The sequence below is a fragment of the Lithobates pipiens genome, unplaced genomic scaffold (assembly GCF_037356315.1).
Source record: "Lithobates pipiens isolate NorthernLeopardFrog02 unplaced genomic scaffold, aLitPip1_a1.2 Scaffold_10, whole genome shotgun sequence".
In the NCBI taxonomy this organism is placed as follows: domain Eukaryota; kingdom Metazoa; phylum Chordata; class Amphibia; order Anura; family Ranidae; genus Lithobates; species Lithobates pipiens.
In genome coordinates, this window is record NW_027507686.1 from 32208035 (window position 1) to 32235388 (window position 27354).

At 45.7% G+C, this 27354-nt stretch overlaps 1 protein-coding gene across 1 annotated transcript in view; it reads left to right on the top strand.

Annotated features, from left to right (window-relative positions):
* LOC143941452 (uncharacterized) overlaps nt 1-21911 on the top strand; it is a 90765-nt gene extending 68854 nt beyond the window's left edge. The window contains exons 21-26 of the mRNA XM_077463338.1: nt 182-322; nt 3957-4031; nt 6503-6650; nt 8392-8544; nt 11274-11346; nt 21484-21911. Coding sequence (XP_077319464.1) covers nt 182-322; nt 3957-4031; nt 6503-6650; nt 8392-8544; nt 11274-11346; nt 21484-21670 — 777 coding nt within the window. The 3' untranslated portion in view covers nt 21671-21911. The remainder of the gene's footprint in view (nt 1-181; nt 323-3956; nt 4032-6502; nt 6651-8391; nt 8545-11273; nt 11347-21483) is intronic.
* Nucleotides 21912-27354: the final 5443 nt, after the last annotated feature.

A 27354-nucleotide genomic window follows, 5' to 3' on the forward strand; every position in this document is an offset into this window, starting at 1 on the left:
CTATGTTTGCCAAACTTCTCCTCCCATTATATCATAACTGAATGTTTGGTCTGCTGGGTAATTGAGGGTTGGGGGGTGCAAACTTCCAAGTTTCTGTGCAGACCTTAGAGCACCATGTCCAGCTGAGATCCATTTTTTACATGACATGTTCTCTGTGTTCACATTTGTTGCACCTCTGCAGAAGTTCTCGCCATTACCAGTCTGTGTGGATGGAGTTTTCCTGCCTAAACCCCCAGAGGAAATATTGGCTGCCAAAGAAAACAACAAAGTGCCATTTATCATTGGCATATCGGAGCAGGAAATTGGATGGCTTATCCTAAAGGTAGGAAAAATATATCTAAATCTCTTAGTTCACAGCCAGTTTCTGCCTCCACCCTCCATTCACTTTGTGACCTCTAATGCCCCGTACACACGTTCAGATTATCGCAAGACAGATCGTTCACATTTTGTTGCATACAACTAAGATTGAATACAACAGTGCAAAATGTGTGTAAGATTTTTGTCATACAATTCTGGAAAATCTTCCATTGTGCGTAGCTACGTTTTTTTAAATGATGTCAAACACGTGTGACCTGTGTGTCCTTCTGGTTTATTTTCGTGTTTCCGATCATGCGTGGTGTTTGTCGAACGTCTTTTATCGGACGCATACTGTACTGACTACACAATTGTCGTACGATGGGCTGTCATGCGACCGAAGTTTTCCTGTTTGTCCCTTCGGATTTGGTTGGACGGACTGTCGTGATCGGCTATCGAAAGCTGCGTACTAACGATCAGATTATCGAACGATCTGTCCGAAAGCGACTTTTGTGGTCCGATAATCGGAACGTGTGTACGGGGCATAAGGCTTGGTTCACACTCCTGCGACTTGAAAGTTATGCGACTTCCAGTGTGACTTGCTTGCAACTTCAATGCAACTTTCATGCAACTTTGGCTTTGGTTAAAAGCTCTGAAGTCTGATACTGTTGCATCAAAGTATCATATATTAAGACAATCCTTGTGACTTCTGTTAAATAGTTAGTCTGGTTGACAAACGACACAAATCCATCCAGTTTAACCAAAAGAAGGGAATTTTTTTTTTTTATACAATCCTATATACACAATCCTTTACCCATCATTGATCCAGAGGAAAGCAAAAACCGCAAATGAAGCATGATCCAATTTTCTCCAGCAGGGGAAAAAGATTCCTTCCTGATCCCCCAAGAGGCATCTGTGATTTTTACAGTGCAGTCTATGAAGTTACACTAAAGATGCAGAAAAGCAGTGCAGGAACCTCTATTTAAGTTGTTGCGACTTGTGTCACTTTAAACTGAATTGGTTGTGACTTTATGAGCCACAAACGGCATCAAGTCACATAATAAGTCACAACAGTGTGAACTGAGGTTAAAAATAAGTCTAAAAATAAGTAATAAAGGGCTAAACTTTATTACTTCCAAGTTCCTATGTTTAACCTTTCAGATATGTGGATACAGTATAATAATTTCATACATCTCAAAAGTATAACAATAAAAGGAATTTACTTAGCTTGATTTAAAGATGTAATACAGATGATAAAAATAGATAAATGCAGCATTATTCAATCCAGGAGAGTTCACAATTTCATTTGAAATTCCTGGAGGCGACAGTCTGCTTAAATCAGATTCTTCTTCTTTAGTTCTGAATGAAACTCAGATGGCCCTTTCTCTTCCAGCCATATATATCTCAGCCCAAAAACTAGTTGATACCGGTTTAACTACGTCAATACCGGGCACTTTTACCCCCTTCCTGCCCAGGCCGATTTTCAGCTTTCATCGCTGTCGCATCAATGAATGACAATTGTGCCATTGCAGTGTGCAACACCGTACCTATATGACATTTTTAGATTATTTCACACAACCAGAGCTTGCTTTTGGTGGTATTTAATCACTACTGGCTTTTTTTTTTAAACTAAATTAAAGCAGAGGTCCACCCTAAAGTGGAGCTTCCGCTCATTGGAACCCTCCCCCCCTCCGGCGCCACAATTGGCACCTTTCAGGGGGGGAGGGGGTGCAGGTACCTGTACAGTACAGGTATCTGCACCCACTTCCGGCGTAGATTCTGCAGAAGCTACGCCCCTTTCCGCAGAATCTACGGCCCTTTCCGAAGGTCCCCCGCTGTCTGCTGGGAAACACACGGATCCCAGAGACAGCGGGGACCATCCTTATTGCGCAGCGCGACTCGCGCATGCGCAGTAGGGAACCGGGAAATGAAGCCGCAAGGCTCCACTTCCTGATTCCCATACCCAAGATGGTGGCGGCAGCACCCGAGAGACGATCGAGAGATTGGCTTCGGGTGCCGACATCGCGGGCGCGCTGGGCAGGTAAGTGTCGTTATTTTAAAAGTCAGCAGCTGCAGTATTTGTAGCTGCTGGCTTTTTTAAAAAAAAAAAAACGGCGGACTCCCGCTTTAAAAAAGGCAAAAAAATGTTTTTAAAAACCTGCATTTTCCTTTGTGTATTATAACATTATTTTTTTTTTAAATAAATGATCTTTTTTTCATAAATTTAGGCCAAAATATATTCTGCCACATTTCTTTGGTGAAAATACCCCGAATCAGTGTATATTATTTAGTCTATAGGAAAGTTATGAAGAAGGTATATATCTGAAAAACAATCAATCCTGATGTACTGACATCCTATCTCATTTCCTGAGACCTGACAACACCAGGACAGTACAAATATCCCCCAAATGACCTTTTTGGAAAGCAAACAGTCTGAGGTATTATGTAAGAGGCATGGCACGTTTTTTTTAAGTTGTACTTTTTTTTTTCACAGTTTTTTGGAAAATTAAGAAAAAAAAAATTCACATTTTGATTTTATTTTTTTACACACTGTCACCAGTGCAGTACAGTATTTTAAAATAAAAGAGGCACTGATTGGTGAAAGTATGCAAATGTAATAATTGTTTTCAATATATATATATAATATATATATATATATATATATATATATATATATTTTTTTTTTTATACTGTGACCAGAGCAATACAGTGTTACCATAGTATCACTGTACCACTCTGGGGAGTTGATCAGGTTTTTTTTTTATTTTATTTTTTACATACTATGCTTGCTTATAGCAGTGACTTTCACTGCTATAACAAATATTGTTACTGAATGACAGTGTGTAGACACTGTGTATTGTTGTGATTTGCTACGATTGGCCACAGCTAATCACATGGTACAGATGGGCTGTGATTAGCTCTGTCTGTACCATGTGATCAATCACAGCTAGCAACACAATTGTATACAATGAATGGCATGAAAGGAAGTCATTCATTGGTCACAGTAATCACATGTTACCAGCTTTAGTGAGAAATCAGGAGTAAAAAAACAGATCCCTGGTGCCTCCTTTATGAGACCGAGAAAATAACTTCTAATTCCCTTTCTCTTCATTGCCTTTCTCTGCAGCTTCTGTATAGAGGCTTTCTATTCAGTCACAAAATAAAGCATAGTATTTTACAGTTTACTATGCTTCAGTGATAAATTAACACCAGAGTGATCATTACCAATCACTCCCTGTGTTCATTTAGGAAGGGGCTTGTAAACATAACATAACAACCTCACTCCTTGCCCTCATTATCTCCTGTTTTTTTCCCCCTTATACCCCCCTCTCCCTTTTAGGATGGTTCCTGTTCAACTATTATTTAACACAATTTAGACTGTGCTTACAGGTGCAGCACAAACTGTTTACTGAAAGTCTGAGATGTGAGAGGTATTGATGAGGAAGGTTGTCAGGTTGCTTGTATACTGAAGTGCACAGGGCCCTAGAGATAAGAAACAAGACGTAAGATGATGGAACCATATGAGGGGCATTGTCAGTAGAATTCAGAATTATGTAGTTTGCTCCTTATGAGGGTGGCAGTTATTTGGGCGACTGGAGAGGAGCAGAAGAGACTTTCTGAGGTGAAGAGCATCTTTGGTAATCTATGTGTTTTTTGGACAGAGTCTGGGAGCAACTTATTTGGACGGACTGCCGAAGGAGTCAATCCAAACAGAGCTGAGACGTTCTCCGATTCTGGTAAGGCCTCTGGGACTTTGGAAGTCTGCTGGATGTTAACAGAGTACTGAAGGATTGCCCCCCCCGCCACACAGCTCGCATACTTCAAAGTCTTGCAGGACGTGGCTGCTAATGGGAACTGAGTTCCTGTTGTGGAAAAAGAAAAGTACAGGACCTCCGTTCCCATGCGTTCCCGCAGGACTTGAGCCCTGGCCACGAGTAGGCAATTCCAACATATTTAGAAGATCTGAGCAGGACCAGCCCCCAAAGTGGCCATGATTTGAGTGCGTCCACCCAAAAAGTGGATGGAATGTAGTGTCCCATGATCCGGGGCCATAATGATGCAAGTATACAATAGTGTAGTAAAATTGGATCATTCATGGTGGTCCTCATATTATATAATTTTGGTAAATTAAAGAAAATTGGTTGGTAGTAGTTGGTAACATTCAACTTGTTCTGGAATGTTTTGTAGCTTACTAAGACCTTTCATAACTTACCAAGCCACTCTAATGAGTGTCAGGAACATACCCCAGTATTTATATCCACACAGACCAGTATATACTTTTTTACTCTCACCACCCTCTGGAGTACAAACTGGGGGTCATCAGACTGAGATGGTAATGACAAGCCCAGAGTCTAAAGACAAAGAACACCTACATCTTGAGGGTGTTTGGTGAGGTTTGTGGATCTCCAGACTGGACTTCTATTAAAGTGGAACTCCAGAATTGACTCGCTAATCATTTTGCACTGGACCAAAGAGGAAGTTGGGGACTAAACTTTTGTAATATTTTTTTTGGACCCGGGACCAATAGAAAGAAAAAAATTAAATGGAGTTCTACTTTAAAATATCAACAACATCAGGCAAAAACAGAAGACCATCAAACAAAGGGGAGAAGAAGAAGACACAGAGAAATAAAGTAATTATGAATGTAGCTGGAGTGTTGGAAAAACTCATCCTTGTGTCCTTCAAACCCTGCAATACAGAAGCTTGGGCATCCTAAATACCCAACACCCAAACACAAGGATAGTAACTTGGTATATTTGGTGCTGTGTAGTGACTAATTGCTAAGACATGTCCATTGGGGTAATGAAATAACCTTTTCACAGACCAATAACCCATGATAGGTGGGCAAATCCTACGGTTTAGGGCTGAACAGTTTTCCTACATCTTAGGGAAAGGGGACATTCTTTTGTGGACAGTGAGGCGCCAACGATTTTTTAACAGAGAGGGGTGGTTTGCAAGAGGCATGGAAGAAAGCAAACTAGAAAAACTATCCCTGAATGGGGGGGGGGCTTCTACACCAGTGGCTCTCAACCACCCCCCCCCCCCACATTACCTCTCAAATACCATAGTGCCTACCAATCTCTCTTAGTGACCCACAGTGCCCCCAGCCCTCCTTAGAGCCATCAGCCACAACAGTGCCACCCAGCCTCCAAAAGTGTCCTCCGCCTGCTGCAGAGCTTCCCCCTCTATAGTGTCCCCCACCTCCAAAAGTGTCCCACAGTGCCCCTCAACCTCCAGTTAGCTACTGAGACCCCTAACACACTCCACAATTCAGAGCCTTCATGCTTTTCAATATATATATGTTTTGCATTGTCATAGATTTATTGTGTGGTTAAAGAATGTATTATTTAATGTTGTGCATGGAAGGTTTTGGAAGGATTTCTTGGGTCCTGTTCTCAAAAAGGTTGAGAACCCCTAATCTACATCATCTGTCTTCCATGCATAACATCTCCTCCCTGGCATTCAGACAACAGTTGGCATCTTCAGCCATGTTAATTAAAAGATTAACACCCATGCAGTCTCACTGACACTAAGGCTGGATTCACACCTATGCATTTTTAGTGCTTTTTGCATTTTGCAGATTTGCACTACAGAACGTGTTCCATAGAAAACAATGTTAAATGGACTGTAGTACAAATCTGAAAAATGCACTAAAACTGCATAGGTGTGAATCCAGCCCAAGGGATGATTAAACTAGAACAGGACAGGATCCACAACTTTCACAGACCACCTCATGTTCTTGACACATTCTATGGTGGTTGGATGAAGGTGTCGGCACTTCCCATGTGGATATAACCATTGTGTTATCTTTCTGATACTCATTAGAGTGGAAGAGGTGTTTTGGAGACGCTAATTCAAGCTACACTATGATCTGGATAAATAAGAACCTTCACAGATCTAAAAAGATGGTATAGAGATTGGGGGAGACTTGCTAAAACATTTGCACACAAAATCTGGTGCAGCCGTGCAAAGTAACCAATCAGCTTCCAGGTTTTATTGTCAATGCTTAACTTATCAAGCTGAACTTAAAAGCTGATTGGTTATTATGCACATCTCCACCAGTTCGGGTGTGCACTAGTTTTAGTAAATCACCCTCATTGCAACGTCAGATTATAATGTGTAGGATGAGCATTAGCCATGTAGTTGGGAGCCAGGGAGGGTGGAATTTGCAAATCTGAATATGACTTGGTGTTTGCTGTGTGTGCAGGGTGTGATCTCCAGTCTGAATTACACATTGCTGGACGAATACTTCGGGAACGCGGATGACCCTCTAGAAAACCGAGATCATTTTCTAGACCTGCAGGGCGATGTCATGTTTGTCGTTCCATCACTAAAGATGGCAAAACTTCACAGAGGTGTGTGGCTCCAGATGCCCCTTCATTGCCCTCATTTCAATTGTTATGGAAGAACTCACCTGAGCATTGTTTTAATCAGTTCATGTGATATCAATCCAGTGATGTTTCAGAAAATCAGCCATCCTGTTCCCATTTCTCTAACGGTCAGGCACGTATGAAAAAGTCAAAATATTGGGACCTGTATGTAGCCACTCCCCTTCAGTATTCCATAGGTGTGTTGGTTAGAACCAGGTAAAAAACGCTGAGCTCTTAGCCCTTGTACACACGGTCGGAGATTCCAACAACCAAATCCGTCGGATTTTGTCCGTTGGATTTTGTCTGGCGGATTTTGTCCGAAACTGTTGTATACACACGGTCGGACAAAGTTGTCGGAAAATCTGACATGATGACGTTATTTCGTTACGACGGGACTATGTTCACGCTAGTAGCCAATAGCTTTGGTGTAGGAATTTGATCTGAGCATGCGTGGCACTTTGTCCGATCGGAATTCTCTACACATGATCGGAGCATGTCCGATCGGAGCATTTTGTCGGAAAATATTTCCGGCAAGTTGGAAAAGTTGGTCCGACGGATATTCCGACGGAAACAGTCCGATGCAGACCACACACAGTCGGATTATCTGACAAAATGCTCCGATCTGACACATTCCGACGGAATCTCCGACCGTGTGTACAAGGGCTTAGGGTGTCCTCTGTCCTACCCTGAGTAAGCTGTGATGGATTAGCTCTGTCAGCAACAGAGTCCCTAAAATATTCAGAATTGTTCACATTCTGCAGGTGGCCATGTCATCACCCACTGTATGCATTCCACTATGGATAGCGGTGGAATGTCCACCCAGATCCTCAGTAACAGAAGAGTTAGGAAACAACTTTCCATGTAGTTCGCCAACCACCAAGCAAAGTGTTTATGACTGACAGCTGGAAGCTTAAGGGGGCATAATATGGGCATAGCAAATCCAGGAAAAAAGCACAGGGTTGGTGGGAACTCCTCATAATGGCACAGCAGGTGTGCAGACTTAGGAATTCGGTGCATTTGGTGGCAACCCCTCAAATTGGACTCTGGGTTTCAGTGAAGGGATCTCATCAATACAGTTATGGAGAGATAGCGGAGAGTGATAAATAGTTTAAGGCTCCATTCAAAAAGGTGTATATCTGTGAACATTTTGCTGTGTTTAGAGGTGACTAAATACCCCCAGCATAAATCTTCATCCATTTCCTGCACAATTCCCCCCTAAATTCTCCCTTCCAGCAAAAAAATGTCCTTGCCCCCCCCCCCAACCCCCCTTCCACCAGTGCAACCTTCAGATCTCAGATAAGCATGGCTCACTCCAGGGGGGCATCCCTCCTCATAGGCTCCTTCTGTTGTGTCATGATTTGTGTCAAAGCAGAAGAGGAGCCTAGGGGAAGCTTCCCTTGGCTCTGAAGTGTATTATTGAGACGAGCAGCCAGAATTTCTTCCCCACCGGCTGCCTGTCACAGTAATAGAGTGGGCGATCACTGCATCTGGCTCCCAGGGCAGGAGATGTGAGGCAGGTGCCTTGGGTGTCCAGCATTAGCATTCCCCTGCCAGCTACATTAGTCCAGTCCTGGGATTCCAGCTCAGACTTGTGGGATGCCAGGATTTAGTTGAACTCTTGGAATTGCCCTGCAGAATCTGGGATGGTTGGGAGGTATGTATATAATATTTAACCTGTTACCCATAGCTGAGATTTATACAAAACACATTTCTTGTTCCTTGGCAGATTCCGGATCCCCCGTCTTCTTCTATGAATTTCGGCATCGTCCGTCCTTTTTTGAGAACAGTAGACCAAAGTGGGTGAAGGCCGATCACGGTGATGAGATGTTGTTTGTGTTCGGAGTTCCCTTCATGACATATGGCGAGCTAAATATATCACGTACGTCGGGCTGGAAATGATTTTTTGTTTCAGTGGTCCCCCATCAGGACCTTCGGACTTTGGCTTTATTTAGGTTGGCTTGGAGGGGGAAACAAACTTCAACGCACAGCTAACTTCCTGTCTGATAATACTATAGAGAGACAACCTGGCAGACTTTTATAAATGTGTTTATTGGTTGGTTGGGGGCAGGCAAATTTTGCCATAATCTATAACAGCCATTCTCAACCAGGGTTCAGAGGTGGCTAGGGGTTCCTTGCTGTGGCTGATTTACCTCCTGTTTGATGGTGCCTACATAGATCTGAGCAAATGTCACTTGGAGGAGCCAGTCACTGATCTTTATAACTCTCGGTAAGGGGGCTATTCTTACCACCACTGTAAAAAAGGGCATTCTTCTCACTGAACACCAAAGTAAGGGGCATTGTTCCCAATGACCCCCAATGAATGGGTTTTATCGGGGGTTCCCCGACACCTGAAAATTATTTTAAGGGTTCCCCTGGGGTTAAAAAGGTTGAGAAAGGCTGATCTATAAGTATGCACAGCATGCACACCTACCTCCTTCTGTTACACCACATTCCCAGCCTTCAACAACCACCACTGCCAAATATTCCAGGTTACGCAGTGATGATCTTCAACCATTGGATGGCTGATGATAACGTAAGTCCTGTGCATGCCTACAGGGGTTCCCTTGTCTTATGAGCCCAGAGTGTGCAGTGCAGGGTGCGAATGCCGCACAATGTACACAGCAAGTAGGAAACTGCCAGAGGAATGAGGAGGAGGATTTTTTTGCAGACGACACCATTGTCCCTTGTGCCAAAAATTCCTCCCTTCTGGCAATGATTTATCAATTCCGTTTTAAGCAGTAGAGAGAATGTGAGAAGCAGATACTTTGTATTAAACGTAGCTACAAAATATCAAATATCTGACACATTTTGTCACCGTACACTACATTTCTGTAGCTCTGTCTTTGAACAGAAATGCGTTGGAGTCAATGTAGAATTTAAAAGGAAAGTCATTTTTGGAGTTTTGTTTTTTTAATTGGCTTCAAATGGCTCTTGATGGTTACAGAACCTCCTTACTGTTTCAATCTTTTTATTAAAGATTTTGACAAAAAGGTAGTAAACATGTCACAAACTGTTATCTGAAGACAGAAGGATTAACATGTAAGCGAAATCTCTATTGGAAAACGTGTATGCATAGGGAGAACACATGGGATAAAATTTAAAACATAGAGAATAGTACCTAAGTACTGGTAATTCCAAAAGCAAGATGAGAGTGCCAATATTTCGATTAGGCATAAGGTATTATATGTTTTCATATTTGTTGTACCATATTGCATTCTGTTCCCAGACTGAAGGCAGTCACCCCCCAATATGTTACACAAGATCATGGATAAATGTAGTAGAAAATGTGTTCTCTGATTCAACCATGGAGTACACTTCATAATATTTAATATGCTTCATGGGGAGAAAATCACATTAAATGAACCCCTGCAACAAGCCTGTCCCCTGAGTTGTCAATAGAAGAATGCATAGTTACAAAAGAAGAAGAGATGCCAGAAGGCCAAAATAGAAGAGAAGAAAGGGGGATAAGGAGGAGAAGGGGGAAGGAGGGATGGGAGACTCTGAGCCCCAACCTTCACTGATTATGAAACTATCTAAGCGGGCAGAGTCTTGGGGTCAGTAGTCAAATATTTGATCCATGGGTTCCACACCTTCTCAAACACCTTAATTATATAATTTATTATTGCTGATGAACATTCATTTATGATAATCCAAGAGAGCTTGTGTTTGAGTTGATCAAAAAGATATGGCTGCCGACCAGGGCCGGTGCCCAGCCTAACCGATACCATGTACAATCGTAGTAACACTTTGTTGTTTGCCTTAATAATGTAAGTGTTAACGAGAGACTTTGAAGCTACTTGAGCCAACAAATGCCATTCATCAAGTTCAAGGGTCTTGTTGAGATCCTACTCCCATTTTTCATGTACCCTAATTTAGTATAAATTAAAACAGCCGCTCCAAGGGGCGCAGAGGCATTGCCCCCCCCCCCCATTCATGCGTCTGGCCCCCTAATCTACATGCAGGGCACCAGATGCATGGATTCCAATGGAAGGGGTATTTTTTTTAAGCACATGATTAGAGCCAGAGGCTCTAATAGGCTTCAAAAAGGGTGGTCTTTTTTTTTTTTTGGAGCACACACACTTGTGTGACAATAGCGAATAAATATTCACTATTACCACACTGATCCTCCTCCCAGCCAATCAGAAAGCCCCTATTGGCCAGAGAGTCTAAAAACTCCCTGGCCAATCGCGTCTCAGGACACACTTCCTGTACCTGTGTGGCCGGTAGGAATAATGTCCTGCGGGGGGGGGGGCGGGTGCCGAGTGATCACTGCTGTTCATTTATTTCCCACAGTGGAGGGTGGCGGGTGATAGCTGCCATTTGTCTCTGCAGTGGAGGTGGGGGGGTTGGGCATGTTAGTTTGTGCCGCCCCCTGAAATTTTGACCTCCAGCCGCCACTGAATTAAAATACCATATACCTCTGAGATATGACCTTGAATTTGGTCGCATTTGTGACATCTGTATTTGTAATATCATTGGTGGGACAGAGGACCAAGATCTTGGACAGTACTGGCAAATCCATGACATTTGACAAGCATGTGAACGACTGATGGAGAGCCAGCTTGTTCTTGCTGAAATTAAATAAAATTGTTCTCTTTTCTTTTCCAGATAAATATTCAGAGGGAGAGAAGAAACTCAGCAAAACCATGATGAAATACTGGGCCAACTTTGCTAGAACAGGGTAAGCCATGGTGACTCCTCTCCCCATGTGACAAGAAGTGAAATCTGCCCAATGTGAATTCAACAATACAATTCCAACAGAGGATCCAACCCTACGCTACTCCATGCAAAATTAAAGTTTGTCTGAAGCTGAGCTTCAATGTTATCTCTAGTGGGATCACCAGCAAGGGGATGGAGGTTTTAATTGCTCTATACCTGGAGTGTCTAACTCGTGGCCCATAGGCTGCATGTGGCCCAAGATGGCTACGACTGCGGCCCGACACAAAATCATAAATGTACTTAAAAAATCTTGGGGTTTTTTGGATTTTTTTGTAAAAATGCATTTACACTTAAATCACATGCGGCCAAAGCAAAAATTTACAACGTCTTTTTATTGGACTTTTATGCGTTTTTATCGTCCCAAAGAAAAATCTCCCACTCTTTACAATCACGCCTTATTCATGTCAACAGTTTTCAGCAGCGCCTATATTTGTGAGCAATTATTTTCAATGACGAAGCACAGGAAGGGCAAAATTAGAACCAAAATATCTAATGAGTAGTGATGGCCGAACGGTTCGCCCGGCGGTCGTTTCGCGGCGAATTTCCGACATTCGCGGTCCGCACGTTCGAACGCCTTTTTCCGTCGTTCGCCGCGGCGGACTTACGTGTTTAATGTATACAAGAACTTTAACCTTTGGTGACACGTTTATCATGTGATACAGGACAGCCAATTGAGACATGACAGCACATGGACACTTGTACATTCCCCCTAACCTATAAATACACCCGATCCGGTGGCCATTTTACATTCTTTCTTCTGTTAAGATAGGGACAGGTTCCTGTGTGGAGTAGGGAGAGATAAACCACTAGCTATTTGGTACACAAAAGTTCTTTTCAGGACTGGTATAGGTGTTAGGTGTTGATAGGTTTGCTGTGCTGCTGATTCTTGCAGCAGCCTGAGTGTCTTTTGTTAGTTTAGAGAAAGGGAAAGGACGGTGTATGCTACAGGGACAGCCAGATTAGTCTTTCATCATCATCATCATCATCATCATCATTAGCTGTTACTATCAAGGTCCACAAAAGAGCTGTTCCAGTAACCACTAATCGTTCTCTTTTTTTGCCAATTTGTATAGGGACAGGAAGGAAGCAGTGTTGTCAGGCAGTGAGGGTAATTTTAAAGACTTGCTGTTATTATTAGTTCCACAAAGGTTCTTTTCAGGACTGGTATCAGTGGTACAGTAATAGGCTTGTACATGTATAATATTCTTTCTTCCAAATATAGAAAGGATATTATACTTGACTGCTGCCCTTCTGCTGCAGTCTGCTAAACATTCACAACTCACTTGTTCCACAAAAGTTCTTATAAGGACTGGTAACTTGGTATAGGGTGCTACGGTACATAGGCTTGAGTGCGGTACAGTCTGCTGTTCTGTAAGGACCGCTATCGGTCCACAATAGATAGGGTTGACGTGCACCACTGCTGACCGCTGCCCTATACTGCAGCAGTCCTTCAGCGGTATAGGGACTGACGTACAGTCTGCTAATCACTAACACACAACCTGCTTGTTCCACAAAAGTTCTTATAAGGACTGGTAACTTGGTATAGGGTGCTACGGTACATAGGCTTGAGTGCGGTACAGTCTGCTGTTCTGTAAGGACCGCTATCGGTCCACAATAGATAGGGTTGACGTGCACCACTGCTGACCGCTGCCCTATACTGCAGCAGTCCTTCAGCGGTATAGGGACTGACGTACAGTCTGCTAAAAACTAATACACAACCTGCTTGGTCCACAAAAGTTCTTATAAGGACTGGTAACTTGGTATAGGGTGCTACGGTACATAGGCTTGAGTGCGGTACAGTCTGCTGTTCTGTAAGGACCGCTATCGGTCCACAATAGATAGGGTTGACGTGCACCACTGCTGACCGCTCACCTATACTGCAGCAGTCCTTCAGCGGTATAGGGACTGACGTACAGTCTGCTAAACACTAATACACAACCTGCTTGTTCCACAAAAGTTCTTATAAGGACTGGTAACTTGGTATAGGGTGCTACGGTACATAGGCTTGAGTGCGGTACAGTCTGCTGTTCTGTAAGGACCGCTATCGGTCCACAATAGATAGGGTTGACGTGCACCACTGCTGACCGCTCACCTATACTGCAGCAGTCCTTCAGCGGTATAGGGACTGACGTACAGTCTGCTAATCACTAACACACAACCTGCTTGTTCCACAAAAGTTCTTATAAGGACTGGTAACTTGGTATAGGGTGCTACGGTACATAGGCTTGAGTGCGGTACAGTCTGCTGTTCTGTAAGGACCGCTATCGGTCCACAATAGATAGGGTTGACGTGCACCACTGCTGACCGCTCACCTATACTGCAGCAGTCCTTCAGCGGTATAGGGACTGACGTACAGTCTGCTAAACACTAATACACAACCTGCTTGTTCCACAAAAGTTCTTATAAGGACTGGTAACTTGGTATAGGGTGCTACGGTACATAGGCTTGAGTGCGGTACAGTCTGCTGTTCTGTAAGGACCGCTATCGGTCCACAATAGATAGGGTTGACGTGCACCACTGCTGACCGCTCACCTATACTGCAGCAGTCCTTCAGCGGTATAGGGACTGACGTACAGTCTGCTAAAAACTAATACACAACCTGCTTGGTCCACAAAAGTTCTTATAAGGACTGGTAACTTGGTATAGGGTGCTACGGTACATAGGCTTGAGTGCGGTACAGTCTGCTGTTCTGTAAGGACCGCTATCGGTCCACAATAGATAGGGTTGACGTGCACCACTGCTGACCGCTCACCTATACTGCAGCAGTCCTTCAGCGGTATAGGGACTGACGTACAGTCTGCTAAACACTAATACACAACCTGCTTGTTCCACAAAAGTTCTTATAAGGACTGGTAACTTGGTATAGGGTGCTACGGTACATAGGCTTGAGTGCGGTACAGTCTGCTGTTCTGTAAGGACCGCTATCGGTCCACAATAGATAGGGTTGACGTGCACCACTGCTGACCGCTCACCTATACTGCAGCAGTCCTTCAGCGGTATAGGGACTGACGTACAGTCTGCTAATCACTAACACACAACCTGCTTGTTCCACAAAAGTTCTTATAAGGACTGGTAACTTGGTATAGGGTGCTACGGTACATAGGCTTGAGTGCGGTACAGTCTGCTGTTCTGTAAGGACCGCTATCGGTCCACAATAGATAGGGTTGACGTGCACCACTGCTGACCGCTCACCTATACTGCAGCAGTCCTTCAGCGGTATAGGGACTGACGTACAGTCTGCTAAACACTAATACACAACCTGCTTGTTCCACAAAAGTTCTTATAAGGACTGGTAACTTGGTATAGGGTGCTACGGTACATAGGCTTGAGTGCGGTACAGTCTGCTGTTCTGTAAGGACCGCTATCGGTCCACAATAGATAGGGTTGACGTGCACCACTGCTGACCGCTCACCTATACTGCAGCAGTCCTTCAGCGGTATAGGGACTGACGTACAGTCTGCTAATCACTAACACACAACCTGCTTGTTCCACAAAAGTTCTTATAAGGACTGGTAACTTGGTATAGGGTGCTACGGTACATAGGCTTGAGTGCGGTACAGTCTGCTGTTCTGTAAGGACCGCTATCGGTCCACAATAGATAGGGTTGACGTGCACCACTGCTGACCGCTCACCTATACTGCAGCAGTCCTTCAGCGGTATAGGGACTGACGTACAGTCTGCTAAACACTAATACACAACCTGCTTGTTCCACAAAAGTTCTTATAAGGACTGGTAACTTGGTATAGGGTGCTACGGTACATAGGCTTGAGTGCGGTACAGTCTGCTGTTCTGTAAGGACCGCTATCGGTCCACAATAGATAGGGTTGACGTGCACCACTGCTGACCGCTGCCCTATACTGCAGCAGTCCTTCAGCGGTATAGGGACTGACGTACAGTCTGCTAAACACTAATACACAACCTGCTTGGTCCACAAAAGTTCTTATAAGGACTGGTAACTTGGTATAGGGTGCTACGGTACATAGGCTTGAGTGCGGTACAGTCTGCTGTTCTGTAAGGACCGCTATCGGTCCACAATAGATAGGGTTGACGTGCACCACTGCTGACCGCTCACCTATACTGCAGCAGTCCTTCAGCGGTATAGGGACTGACGTACAGTCTGCTAATCACTAACACACAACCTGCTTGTTCCACAAAAGTTCTTATAAGGACTGGTAACTTGGTATAGGGTGCTACGGTACATAGGCTTGAGTGCGGTACAGTCTGCTGTTCTGTAAGGACCGCTATCGGTCCACAATAGATAGGGTTGACGTGCACCACTGCTGACCGCTGCCCTATACTGCAGCAGTCCTTCAGCGGTATAGGGACTGACGTACAGTCTGCTAAACACTAATACACAACCTGCTTGGTCCACAAAAGTTCTTATAAGGACTGGTAACTTGGTATAGGGTGCTACGGTACATAGGCTTGAGTGCGGTACAGTCTGCTGTTCTGTAAGGACCGCTATCGGTCCACAATAGATAGGGTTGACGTGCACCACTGCTGACCGCTGCCCTATACTGCAGCAGTCCTTCAGCGGTATAGGGACTGACGTACAGTCTGCTAAACACTAATACACAACCTGCTTGGTCCACAAAAGTTCTTATAAGGACTGGTAACTTGGTATAGGGTGCTACGGTACATAGGCTTGAGTGCGGTACAGTCTGCTGTTCTGTAAGGACCGCTATCGGTCCACAATAGATAGGGTTGACGTGCACCACTGCTGACCGCTGCCCTATACTGCAGCAGTCCTTCAGCGGTATAGGGACTGACGTACAGTCTGCTAAACACTAATACACAACCTGCTTGGTCCACAAAAGTTCTTATAAGGACTGGTAACTTGGTATAGGGTGCTACGGTACATAGGCTTGAGTGCGGTACAGTCTGCTGTTCTGTAAGGACCGCTATAGGTCCACAATAGATAGGGTTGACGTGCACCACTGCTGACCGCTCACCTATACTGCAGCAGTCCTTCAGCGGTATAGGGACTAAGAGTTTTGTCACAGGGTCATTTAAAAAATGACATGCAGAGGAAGAGGCAGGCCCTTCCGCAGGGGTGGTAGGGGTAGGGCAGGAGCAACAGGCTTGAGCCAAAGTGGGAAGTTGCAGAAGGTGCGTTCAATTACTTTAAAGGATGCACCAGACTTGGTTGAGTGGCTCGCTCAGCCTTACTCTTCTGCACCCTCCTCATCCTCTCGATCTGCACCCTCTTCTTCACTCTCTGCTATGTGCACCCCCAAAGACACTACCACCAACAACACGACCACCACCACCACCACCACATACCTTCCGCTTGAGTCACTGGAATTATTTTCCGATCCATATCAAGAGGACATTTCTGATGCGCAGCCACTCTTGGTATTGGATCAGGAAGAGGAGGTAGCAACAAGCGCTACTCAGCAGTCTGACGCCAGTACCCAGATCAGCCCAAGGAGGAGGTTGGTCCCCGGTGTTGCTGCCTACTCCGAGATCTCTACTTATAGCGGTGGGGAAGGTGACGTTGATGATGACGTGTCTAGTGATGTCACGTGGGTGCCCACAAGAGAGGAAGAGGAGGGGAGTTCAGAGGGAGATATGGACCAGCAGATAGGGAGGAGAAGCAGCAATGACTTACATTGCACAGCAGGGACAAAGCAGACTGCAAATGTATCAGGAGCGAGTCATCGACCATGTACGGTCACATCTGGCGCTCCCAGGACACCGGCACATGGCTCCGCAGTGTGGGCTTTTTTTAACGTGTCCGCTGCTGACAATAGCGTTGCCATCTGCAATCTTTGCAGTCAACGCGTTAGTCGCGGTAAGCCCAATACTCACCTAGGGACGACCGCCTTAAGAAGGCACATGAGCAGCCATCACCGAGCCCAGTGGGAGCAACGGAACACACAAAGCCACACTGCAGGCTCTCACCGTCCAGCCTCGTCTTCTACTTCTCCTTCTCCTCTCTCCTCACAATTGTCCTCCACTCCACCTTCCATCACGCCAAGCTCACATTTTTCTGCAAAAAGGCAGGCTTCCGTGGGCCTAATGTTTGAGCGTAAAAAAATGATGATGCCGGATAACCCTCTTGCCCAACGGTTGGCGGCTGGCTTGTCAGAACTCATAGCCCGCCAACTACTGCCATATAAACTGGTGGACTCGGAGGCCTTTCGCAAATTTGTGGCCATTGGAACACCACAATGGAAGGTCCCAGGAAGGAAGTATTTCTCAGAGAAGGGCATCCCAGAGCTATATGGCCATGTTCAGCGGCAAGTGAATGTATCTCTGGCACACAGTGTCGGTGCCAAGATACATCTGACCACAGACACGTGGTCTAGCAAACACGGGCAGGGAAGGTATATCAGTTTTACTGCCCACTGGGTGAACCTTCTGACGGCCGTCAAGCATGTAACCCGTGGCACCCGTGTAGATTTGGTTTTACCGCCACGGATTGCATGCAGGCCTGACTCTTCTTCTCCTCCTCCTACTCCATCCTCCTCCCTCTCCTCCTCAGCTGCCTCCTCCTTTTCCGCTGCTAGCGTCTCTTCCACTGCACCGCCCAAGCTCCCCAGAACCTATTCCACATGCCAGGTGAGACGTTGCCATGCCGTGCTGCGTCTGTTGTGCCTGGAAGCAAAGAGCCACACTGGCCCGGCACTCCTTTCAGCTTTGCGTTCACAGGCAGATGAGTGGCTAACACCGCTCAATTTGACAGTTGGTAAAGTGGTGTGTGACAACGGTGCCAATCTGCTTAGCGCATTGAAACAGGGCAAAATCACGCACGTGCCGTGCATGGCACACGTCTTAAACTTGGTCGTGCAGCGATTCCTTGTCAAATACCCTGGGGTCCAGGACATCTTGCGGCAGGCAAGGAAAATCTCGGCCCATTTCAGAAGATCTTACACGGCCATGGCTCGCCTTGCTGACATTCAGCGGCGACACCATCTGCCGGTCAGACGTCTTATTTGCGATTGCCCGACGCGATGGAACTCAACCTTCTATATGCTTGATAGGCTGCTCCAGCAGAAACGTGCAGTTAACGTCTACCTGTATGAACTCTGCGAAAGAAACGGTTCTGGGGAGCTGGGTTTTTTTTCACCGCGCCAGTGGCTGCTCATGCGCGACACATGCAGACTTCTGCGGCCATTTGAGGAGATCACCAAACTGGTCAGTCGCAGCCATGGCGCCATCAGTGACATGGTACCTTATGCCTTCTTTCTGGAGCGTGCATTGCGTCGTGTCATTGATCAGGCTGTGGAGGAGCAGGAGCGGGAAGATGAGGAAGTCGCAATGCTGGATGAATTCCCAGGGGGGGCTACTCTATCTGAGACAAGTCAACAACAGGAGTCTGATGAGGAGTCAGAGGAGGATGGTGCCGGGGCGGATGAGCAGGAGCAAGAAGAGCATGCTTTAAACCTTTCTGGGATCCCTGTTGTGCGAGGATGGGGAGAGGAGAATGAAGAGGACGACATTATCCTGGATGATGAGCAGGAGCCAGGCCACCACACCGCTTCCACTTTAGTGCAAATGGGGGCCTTCATGCTCCAGTGTTTTAATAGGGACCCCCGTATAAAAAGCATGAGGGTCAAGGACCAGTACTGGGTGGCAACGTACTTAGACCCCCGGTACAAACACAAAATGGCGGAAATGTTACCGCCGTCGCAGAGGGCTGTCAGAATGCAGCACTTCCAGGCCTTGCTTCGAGAAATGCTGCATTCTGCTTTTGCGTGCGCTGGCAGAGGAGCAATTCCCACTCCCAGAGAAGGATTTGCGGGTACCAATCCAACAGCGCCTGCAAGAAGAGGCCGGTTTGAAGATGTGTTGGTGACTTCGGATATGAGGTCATTCTTTCAGCCGACCCATCGACAGGTGTCATCCGGATCCAGCATCAGGGAACGCCTAGACCGTCAGGTGTCCGACTACATTGGGTTAACGGCCGATGTGGACGCTCTGAGGAGTGATGAACCCCTAGACTACTGGGTGGGCAGGCTTGACCTCTGGCCAGAGCTTGCCCAATTTGCAATCGAACTGTTGGCTTGCCCCTCATCCAGTGTCCTGTCCGAAAGGACGTTCAGCGCAGCAGGGGGGATTGTGACCGATAAGCGTACTCGCCTAGCTCACCACAGTGTTAACTACCTCACATTTCTAAAAATGAATGAGGCATGGATCTCGGAGGAATTCAACACATGTGACCAGTAGACCATGTATATGTCTATAAACTATTTTTTTAATCAAGCACACAGACCTTCTTAATTCATTTGGCTCACTTCCTTGACCCAAAAAAGCACACCGTACTATATGCCCCTACCCTCCTCTTTGAAGAGGTTGAGCGGTGTCATATTTCTACTGGGGCTGCTTATGATATCCCTGTGCTGTGCTGACTTCCTCCTGGGGGTTCTTATTATGAAGGGATCACACTATCCCTGTGCTGTGCTGACTTCCTCCTGGGGGTTCTTATTATGAGGGGATCACACCATCCCTGTGCTGTGCTGACTTCCTCCTGGGGCTGCTTACGGTGCTGCTGTCAGTGCTGTATGTCACGGTGCTGCTGTCAGCGCTGTATGTCACGGTGCTGCTGTCAGCGCTGTATGTCACGGTGCTGCTGTCAGCGCTGTATGTCACGGTGCTGCTGTCAGCGCTGTATGTCACGGTGCTGCTGTCAGCGCTGTATGTCACGGTGCTGCTGTCAGCGCTGTATGTCACGGTGCTGCTGTCAGCGCTGTATGTCACGGTGCTGCTGTCAGCGCTGTATGTCACGGTGCTGCTGTCAGCGCTGTATGTCACGGTGCTGCTGTCAGCGCTGTATGTCACGGTGCTGCTGTCAGCGCTGTATGTCACGGTGCTGCTGTCAGTGCTCTGTATTACGGTGCTGCTGTCAGATGCCTCTATCACGGTGCATGTGTCATTCCGGTATGTCACGCTGCTGGTGATCATCTCCTGCACCCTCTTCTTTGCCTACCCTGGTCCCTGACCTTCCCTCTCCTCCATTGCCTTCATTAGCTCCATAGTCCTGAATTGTTAGAACAATTTCCCAAATAAAATAAAAATGCTTGTAGTTATCGATCCCAAATTCACCTCATACATGTATTATGTCATTGTCCAGATGGTGGGACTACGTTTTACCCCCTAATAATTACCACGTGGCCGCAAATTCGACATGAAGGTTTGCAAAGTTCGCCTCCCATTGAAGTCAATGGGGCCCGCGGCGAACGGTCGGTTTCGCGAACGTTTGGGTCCGTTCGCATTTCGCGTTCGCGAAACGTCCCGTCGGAAGTTCGTCCATCACTACTAATGAGCACCTTGAGAATTCATTGACAATTGTTACCACATCCATCGTACCAGATATTGATGCGTTAGTTCATCAAATCAGTATGAAATATTGCACTAGTTTTATATTGCTCGCTTTTACTTTTATAATAAAAAAATACAAAATTAAGTTCTATTACTCAGATACATTATCTATATCAGTGATCATTCACTTTTTTCTGCTAATCAGTACGTGACGCAGGCTTTTTTTTTAGCTGGGCTGTGACCTACCTGACCTACATACACTAACCTACCTGCCCTACATACACTGACGTAGTGACCTACCTACACTGACCTACCTACCTACACTGGCGGTAATGACCTACCTACATACACTAACCTACCTGACCTACATACACTGACGGTAGTGACCTACATACACTGACCTACCTACACTGATCTACATACACTGACGGTAGTGATCTACATACCCTGACTGATCTACATACACTGACATTTACATACACTGACCTACATACACTGACGGTAGTGACCTACCTAAACTGACCTACCTACACTGATCTGCCTGACCCACATACACTGATATTTACATACACTGTCTGACCTACCTCAGCTCAGCCATGATGTGCGGTGTCACCACAGCCAGGCAGTCAGTCAGTCCTCAGTGCTCGGCCACACTCTGCGGCACTCGGGACCAGATCGGTCCCGGCGCTCGCCGCGGCACTCGGGCCTAACAATGGAGAGCTGCATGCTGCCCCCCCTAGCTGCATTCAGCCCCCCCTAGCCACCCCCTCCCGACACCCATGCTTCTATGTTTCTAATTCTTAGTAAAAATTTAATTTCCTCTTTGTCTCCACAGTGACCCAAATGGACCCGACATGACTCAGTGGCCACAGTATGATAAAGATGAAAATTATCTGCAGATTGATATTCAGCAGAAAGCTTCTCAGAAACTGAAAGACAAAAAATTTGTCTTCTTGACTAAAGTTCTTCCCGAGAAGATCCAGAAGATACTTCCAGAGAAGACACAGAAGACATCAGAGTAGGCATGAGGGCACACTAAGCTGTATAACCTTCCGTATCATCATAGGAAAACAGAAATCACCATTCCCAAAGCTTTCACAGGAAATAACTTTAATTTTAATGACACTAAAGACTGATAATTGAGTTCTGGGTGGAGGATGGAAGGTTGACAAATGTTCAATTTTTTTCTCTTTAATGATGATCGCAGCTGTGATGATTTCACACATTACAAATGTCAAATAAAATATTCTCTCAACTCTGTAAGACTCTTAGATCAATAATTAAAGCTCCCAATTCTAGAGGTTGCAAAATTTCGGGTTTTCTCATCTGAAAACATTGTATTACACCCTCATCTTCATTTATTTTTTTCAGAACTTTCAGCAGCTGATTTAATCACATATTGAGTATGCAGCATCTTTATCTTTTAATCCTTGCCTATGTTTCAGTTTAAGCTGGTGCCATGATCACTGCCCCAGGTTTTCTGTTTCAGGATGAATTCTTTCTCTTGCAACATCCTATGGAGGCACCCTTGCATGCAGGGATACCTACAGGTTACAGTCTGTTAACTTGCCTATTATTGTTCAGCATGAAACTACCTTTTGAATGAATATAAATATGAGAAATGTCGGATGTCTGCTCCATGTAGGTGAGGAATTGAACCGATTCCTCTCCCGGTACTTCCTAGGACAGCAGGTTTTATGATCAATATGCTACTAATTAACTACTATTATTATTACAAATGTTATGAAATATACTTTTGGGTTCTTTGCTAATAAAAAGCCAGACAGGAATGCGCATTAGCCAAAGATCAGGCCTCATTGCATTTACGAAATCACTTATCCCTGGGTAAGACATTTTGTGGCACTGTGTACGCCTAATGGGTTTTATTACCCTGCAAGCCATGTGTGACAAAATTTAAAGATTGTGTTAGCCCTTGTACACACGGTCGGAGATTCCGACGGAATGTGTCCGATCGGAGCGTTTTGTCGAATATTCCGACTGTGTGTGGTCTGCATCGGACTGTTTCCGTCAGAATATCCATCGGACCAACTTTTCCAACTTGCCGGAAATATTTTCCGACAAAATGCTCCGATCGGATATACTCCGATCATGTGTAGAGAATTCCGATCGGACAAAGTGCCACGCATGCTAAGATCAAATTCCTACACCAAAGCTATTGGCTACTAGCGTGAACATAGTCCCGTCGTAATGAAATAACGTAATCACGTCGGATTTTCCGACAACTTTGTCCGACCGTGTGTATGCAACAGTTTCGGACAAAATCCGTCGGACAAAATCCGCCGGATTTGGTTGTCGGAATCTCCGACCGTGTGTACAAGGGATTATAGTTTTAGAGGAGTCAATCCCAATTCCCCCAGTGGAAACTGATAACCTTGCCAGATGTTTATTGTTGGCAGACACTTAGTTGATAAGGCAGTGAGTGCAATGAACTTACCAATCTCTTGTTTATTATATATCTGCTAGGTAATGACCCCAGAATGATTTTTCTTCTGAGGCCTTCCTAGGTGTCATCAGGGGAGCAGCAATCCAATTGGATGCTGCTGCACTGAATGACCTCTGTGGCTATTTTTAGCTAGGACAATGCTTATCAATAGCAATGCCCTCTTCAGTTGGCGTGCATTTGCAAAGTGGATTGTGTAGGGACAGGATCCTCACTGGCTATGAATAGTGCATTTAGCGCTTTGGAGAGGTTCCGGTTGAGAAGGGATAGAGCAGGGATATTACGCCCGGCTCTGCCATCTGAGATCCCTGGAGAACTGGGATGTTGTATATTTTAAAATGTATTTGAACTATCGACATGGACAGACATTCAACAGGATTTCTTTTACTTATATCCAACACAGCATACAGGAACCATAGATGCTAAAGATACATAGCTCTACCAGAACAATAAACAAGTGAACATATTTACAATGCTTCCCCCTACTGGATGGAGAGCAGTATAACACATTAATACGTAACACTCCTTCCCTCTAGACGTAGAGTCTTTGCGATAACTGGGAGGGTGAATATTTCTCCTTAGATGCTTAAGGACCACTGTTTGAGACAGTTCACTGATACACTCTATTGGGTTCAATTCTTCTTCTTGTGCTGTGTCAGAGGTGCTGAGATAAACAGGCTCTGCAACAACATTTCCTGGTGAAATAGCACCTGCATCAACCAATGGTTCACCATGATCTGGCATCACTGGAATCATAGTACCACTAGAACCAGCAGCAGGTACAATTTCATCACTGCTGTCTCAGATTTGATCAAAGTGCCATCATAATATTCAACCATCAGTAATTTGTACTTTGTATGACAAAAGTCCTATAGCAACAAGCACCTTTGCCGGTATCCAACGAGGTCCAGCAGCATAGTTTCTGACATAGACAGCACTGTCAGGCTCAAACACCCTCGCAGAAACATTAGCATCCTTTTTACAATGCAGTTCTTGCTTTTCTTGTAACTCTGATGTCAGATCGGGGTGTAAACGATCCAAACATGTTTTTGGACGACGGTTCATTAGGAGCTCTGCTGGGCTACAACCAATGCTTGAGCATGGCGTCACATGTTGTTGCAGAAGGAAATTTGCAAGTCTCTGATTCCAATCTCTTTGAAAAATTCTCTTCATTGAGTCTTTGGTGGTCTGAAGCTTGACCATTTGATGACGGTAAAATGGTGCAATCGTAACCTGTCAAATAAGATTGTGTGCCATAAAGGTTTTGAATTCAGAAGAGGTAAATTGCGTTCCATTATGAGACACGATTGTATTTGGCAACCCATGTGTCACAAACCGCCTCCTTTAAAACTCTTATGACAGTGGCTGAGGTGGGGGATGTAACTGGAACAACTTTCAGTGAAATTCAGTCATTTTGAGAAGGAATCAACAACTAAAAAAAACATCTGTCCTTGAAAAGACGCCACAAAATCTATATGCAACTGTGACCAAGGTGACCTAGTGACTTCCCGGGATGGAATGAGGCTTTAGGTGGAGCATGACGGGTGGATTGACATGGTACACAGTTATTTATCTACTTCTCAAAAACATCCATTATAGGCCACCAAACATAACTTCTGGCTAACGCTTTCATGTGGACTATTCCAGGATGTCCTTTGTGGAGAGCATGCAGTACTTGAGCTTGTCCTGCCTTTGGAATTACCACTCTGTTCCCCCATAATAGGCAACCTTCATAGGCACACAGCAAATGTTGGTGCACTAAACATGGTTTGAATATGTCTTCAACTTTTGGGCCATCCTCTCCACACCCAATTGAGCACACGGGCCAGCAAGGGATCTTTAGCAGTCATATTAGCAATGTTTCTAGCATGTAATGGAGGGTTTGGAATGGTTTCCAACACAAGAACCTCAGTCACAGGAGGGACAAGGAAATCAGGAGAAAACAAAGGCAACCGGCTCAAACCATCAGCATGAGTTAATATTCTTGGCAGGACGATATTCAAAATCACAGTCATAGGCATTCAGCATGAGTGACTATCTGAGCATTTGTGGGTAAATAATTTGAGGAGTGAGAGTACTTCTGGTGAACAACCCCAGCCAGTGGCGTAACTAAAACCTTCAGGGCCCCGATGCAAGAAACCATGAAGGGCCCCCTGAACCCCAGCCAGGGCTCTTCCCTCAGAGTTCAGCGGTGGAACTCCAGGGCATGGTCACAGGTATGACCTTTGTGAGCCCTGTAGTTCCACCACTGGTATCAGTAGTTTTTTTTAATTATTTTTATTTTTTATTTTTAGGTGCCCCATTGGGGGACTGTCCTTAGGCAGTATGAGGTCCCCGTCCCCAGAAGAGATGAGGTCCTTTTCTCCAGGGCAGCTGAAGTTACTGCCCCCAGGTGAGAAGGGGTCCCTGTCCCCAGGGGAGATGGGGTCCCCATGTGAGAAGGGGTCCCTGTCCCCAGGGGGAGATGGAGGCGATATGTAATGGTGTGTGGGGGATCGGGTCCTCTCACTCACCCTGACCAAGCTGTAGGCTCCATTCAGTGTGCTGGACGGGCGATCAGCATATCTCCCAGAAAGACCTTTCATCATCTATGTATGATGGGGGAGGAGGGGGGCTGGCAGACAAGCCTGCAATGTCCTCCGGGGGGCTCTCATAGGGCTGCACTGCATCTGTGTGCTTAAAGTTTGTTTACCCGGGAGAAGTATGCAGTGCAGTGTGGGCCGGACTCGGGGGGGGGGGGGGGCGTGGGACTCTGGTTGGGGAGAACAGACATCGGACTGAGTGGCAATGCATGGAGCAGGAGAGGGGTACTCTGAGGAGCCGGCCGAGGACACAGGTGTGCATGGTGCACTGGCACCCCTAGCTGCCTATGATGCTGCCGGCCATATGTAGAGGGGGCTGCATGGGCCCCCTGCATCACAGGGCCCAGTTGCGGTCGCGACTGCTGCACCCCCTATAGTTACGCCCCTGACCCCAGCAAAGGCTTATGGTCTGTTACAATGGTAAACCTCCGCCCATACAAATATTCATGAAACTTTTTATTTATCCCGTACACAATAGCTAAAGCCTCATTGCCAATTTTAGCATAATTCCTCTCTGTCATAGACAAGGTCCTTGAATAAATAGGAGCCTCAACACCAGTTTCTAAAAAAAACACGACTCAATACAGCTCCAATGCCATATGGAGAAGCATCGCAGGTAAAAGTGAGTGGCTTTTTTAAAATCATGGTGTACAAGTACACTGTCAGAAGATAACAGATTTTTTGCAGCAATGAAAGCTGTGGAATGAACATCAGTCCACTTCCATGGAACATCTTTATTTAGTAAACAATGCAGAAGTTTCGCAACAGTGGCTTTGTCAGGCGGAAAAGAATGGTAAGAATTAAGTAACCCTAGAAAAGCTTACAGCTCTTGTTTGTTTGTTGGGACTGGAGCTTTATGGATAGCTTCAGCGGTGGCCCGTGCATTGTGGATGCCGGACACATGGATTCCTATGATGGAGGTGGGTGGGGGAGTGTTTTTTGAAGCACCCGATTAGAGCCAGAGGCTCTAATAAGCTTCAAAATAGTGTGGGTTTAGGGCACAGAGAGTGCGCCCCAATCCTACCCAATTGTGTGACCAAAGCAAATACATTTTTGCTGTTTTCACACTACAGTGCCTCCCTGCCGATCAGGAGGCAGGTTAGTGAGACCTGTTTCCCGATTTTCCAAATTACCAGGCGATCCTATTGGATGCCTAGCATTGTAGAAGAGGAGACACTGGAGCCAGACCCGCCACTGTTCAGGGGACACAGCCACAGCTAGACACAGACAGTGCCGCGAGTCCTGTGGCCACCCCTGGTGCTGGGAGGGGTGCATCAGTGTTGCACAACCACCCCGCACAGCCCGGGGGGTTAGTGCTTGTTGTTTGTCTCCCTCCAGAAGAAAAGCCCACCAGCCACCACCGGATAACTTCAATCTTAGAATTAGTTGGATGGATTCCATGTTCATCAATTCTGTGTCCAAGGAAATCCACGCTGTTTACCCCAAAAACACACTTTTCTTTTTTAAGTGTGAGACCAGTATCAAGAAAACGTTTCAAACCAAGTTGTAGTTATGAAGCCAAAGACTGAATGCAATCGGCTCCAATAAGAACATCATCAAAATAAGGTACTACACCTGGAAGATCAGATAAGAGGTCTTCTACTTATTTCTGGAATATGCCAGGAGCAGTGGAAACGCCAAACTGCAAACATTTTGCTCGGAA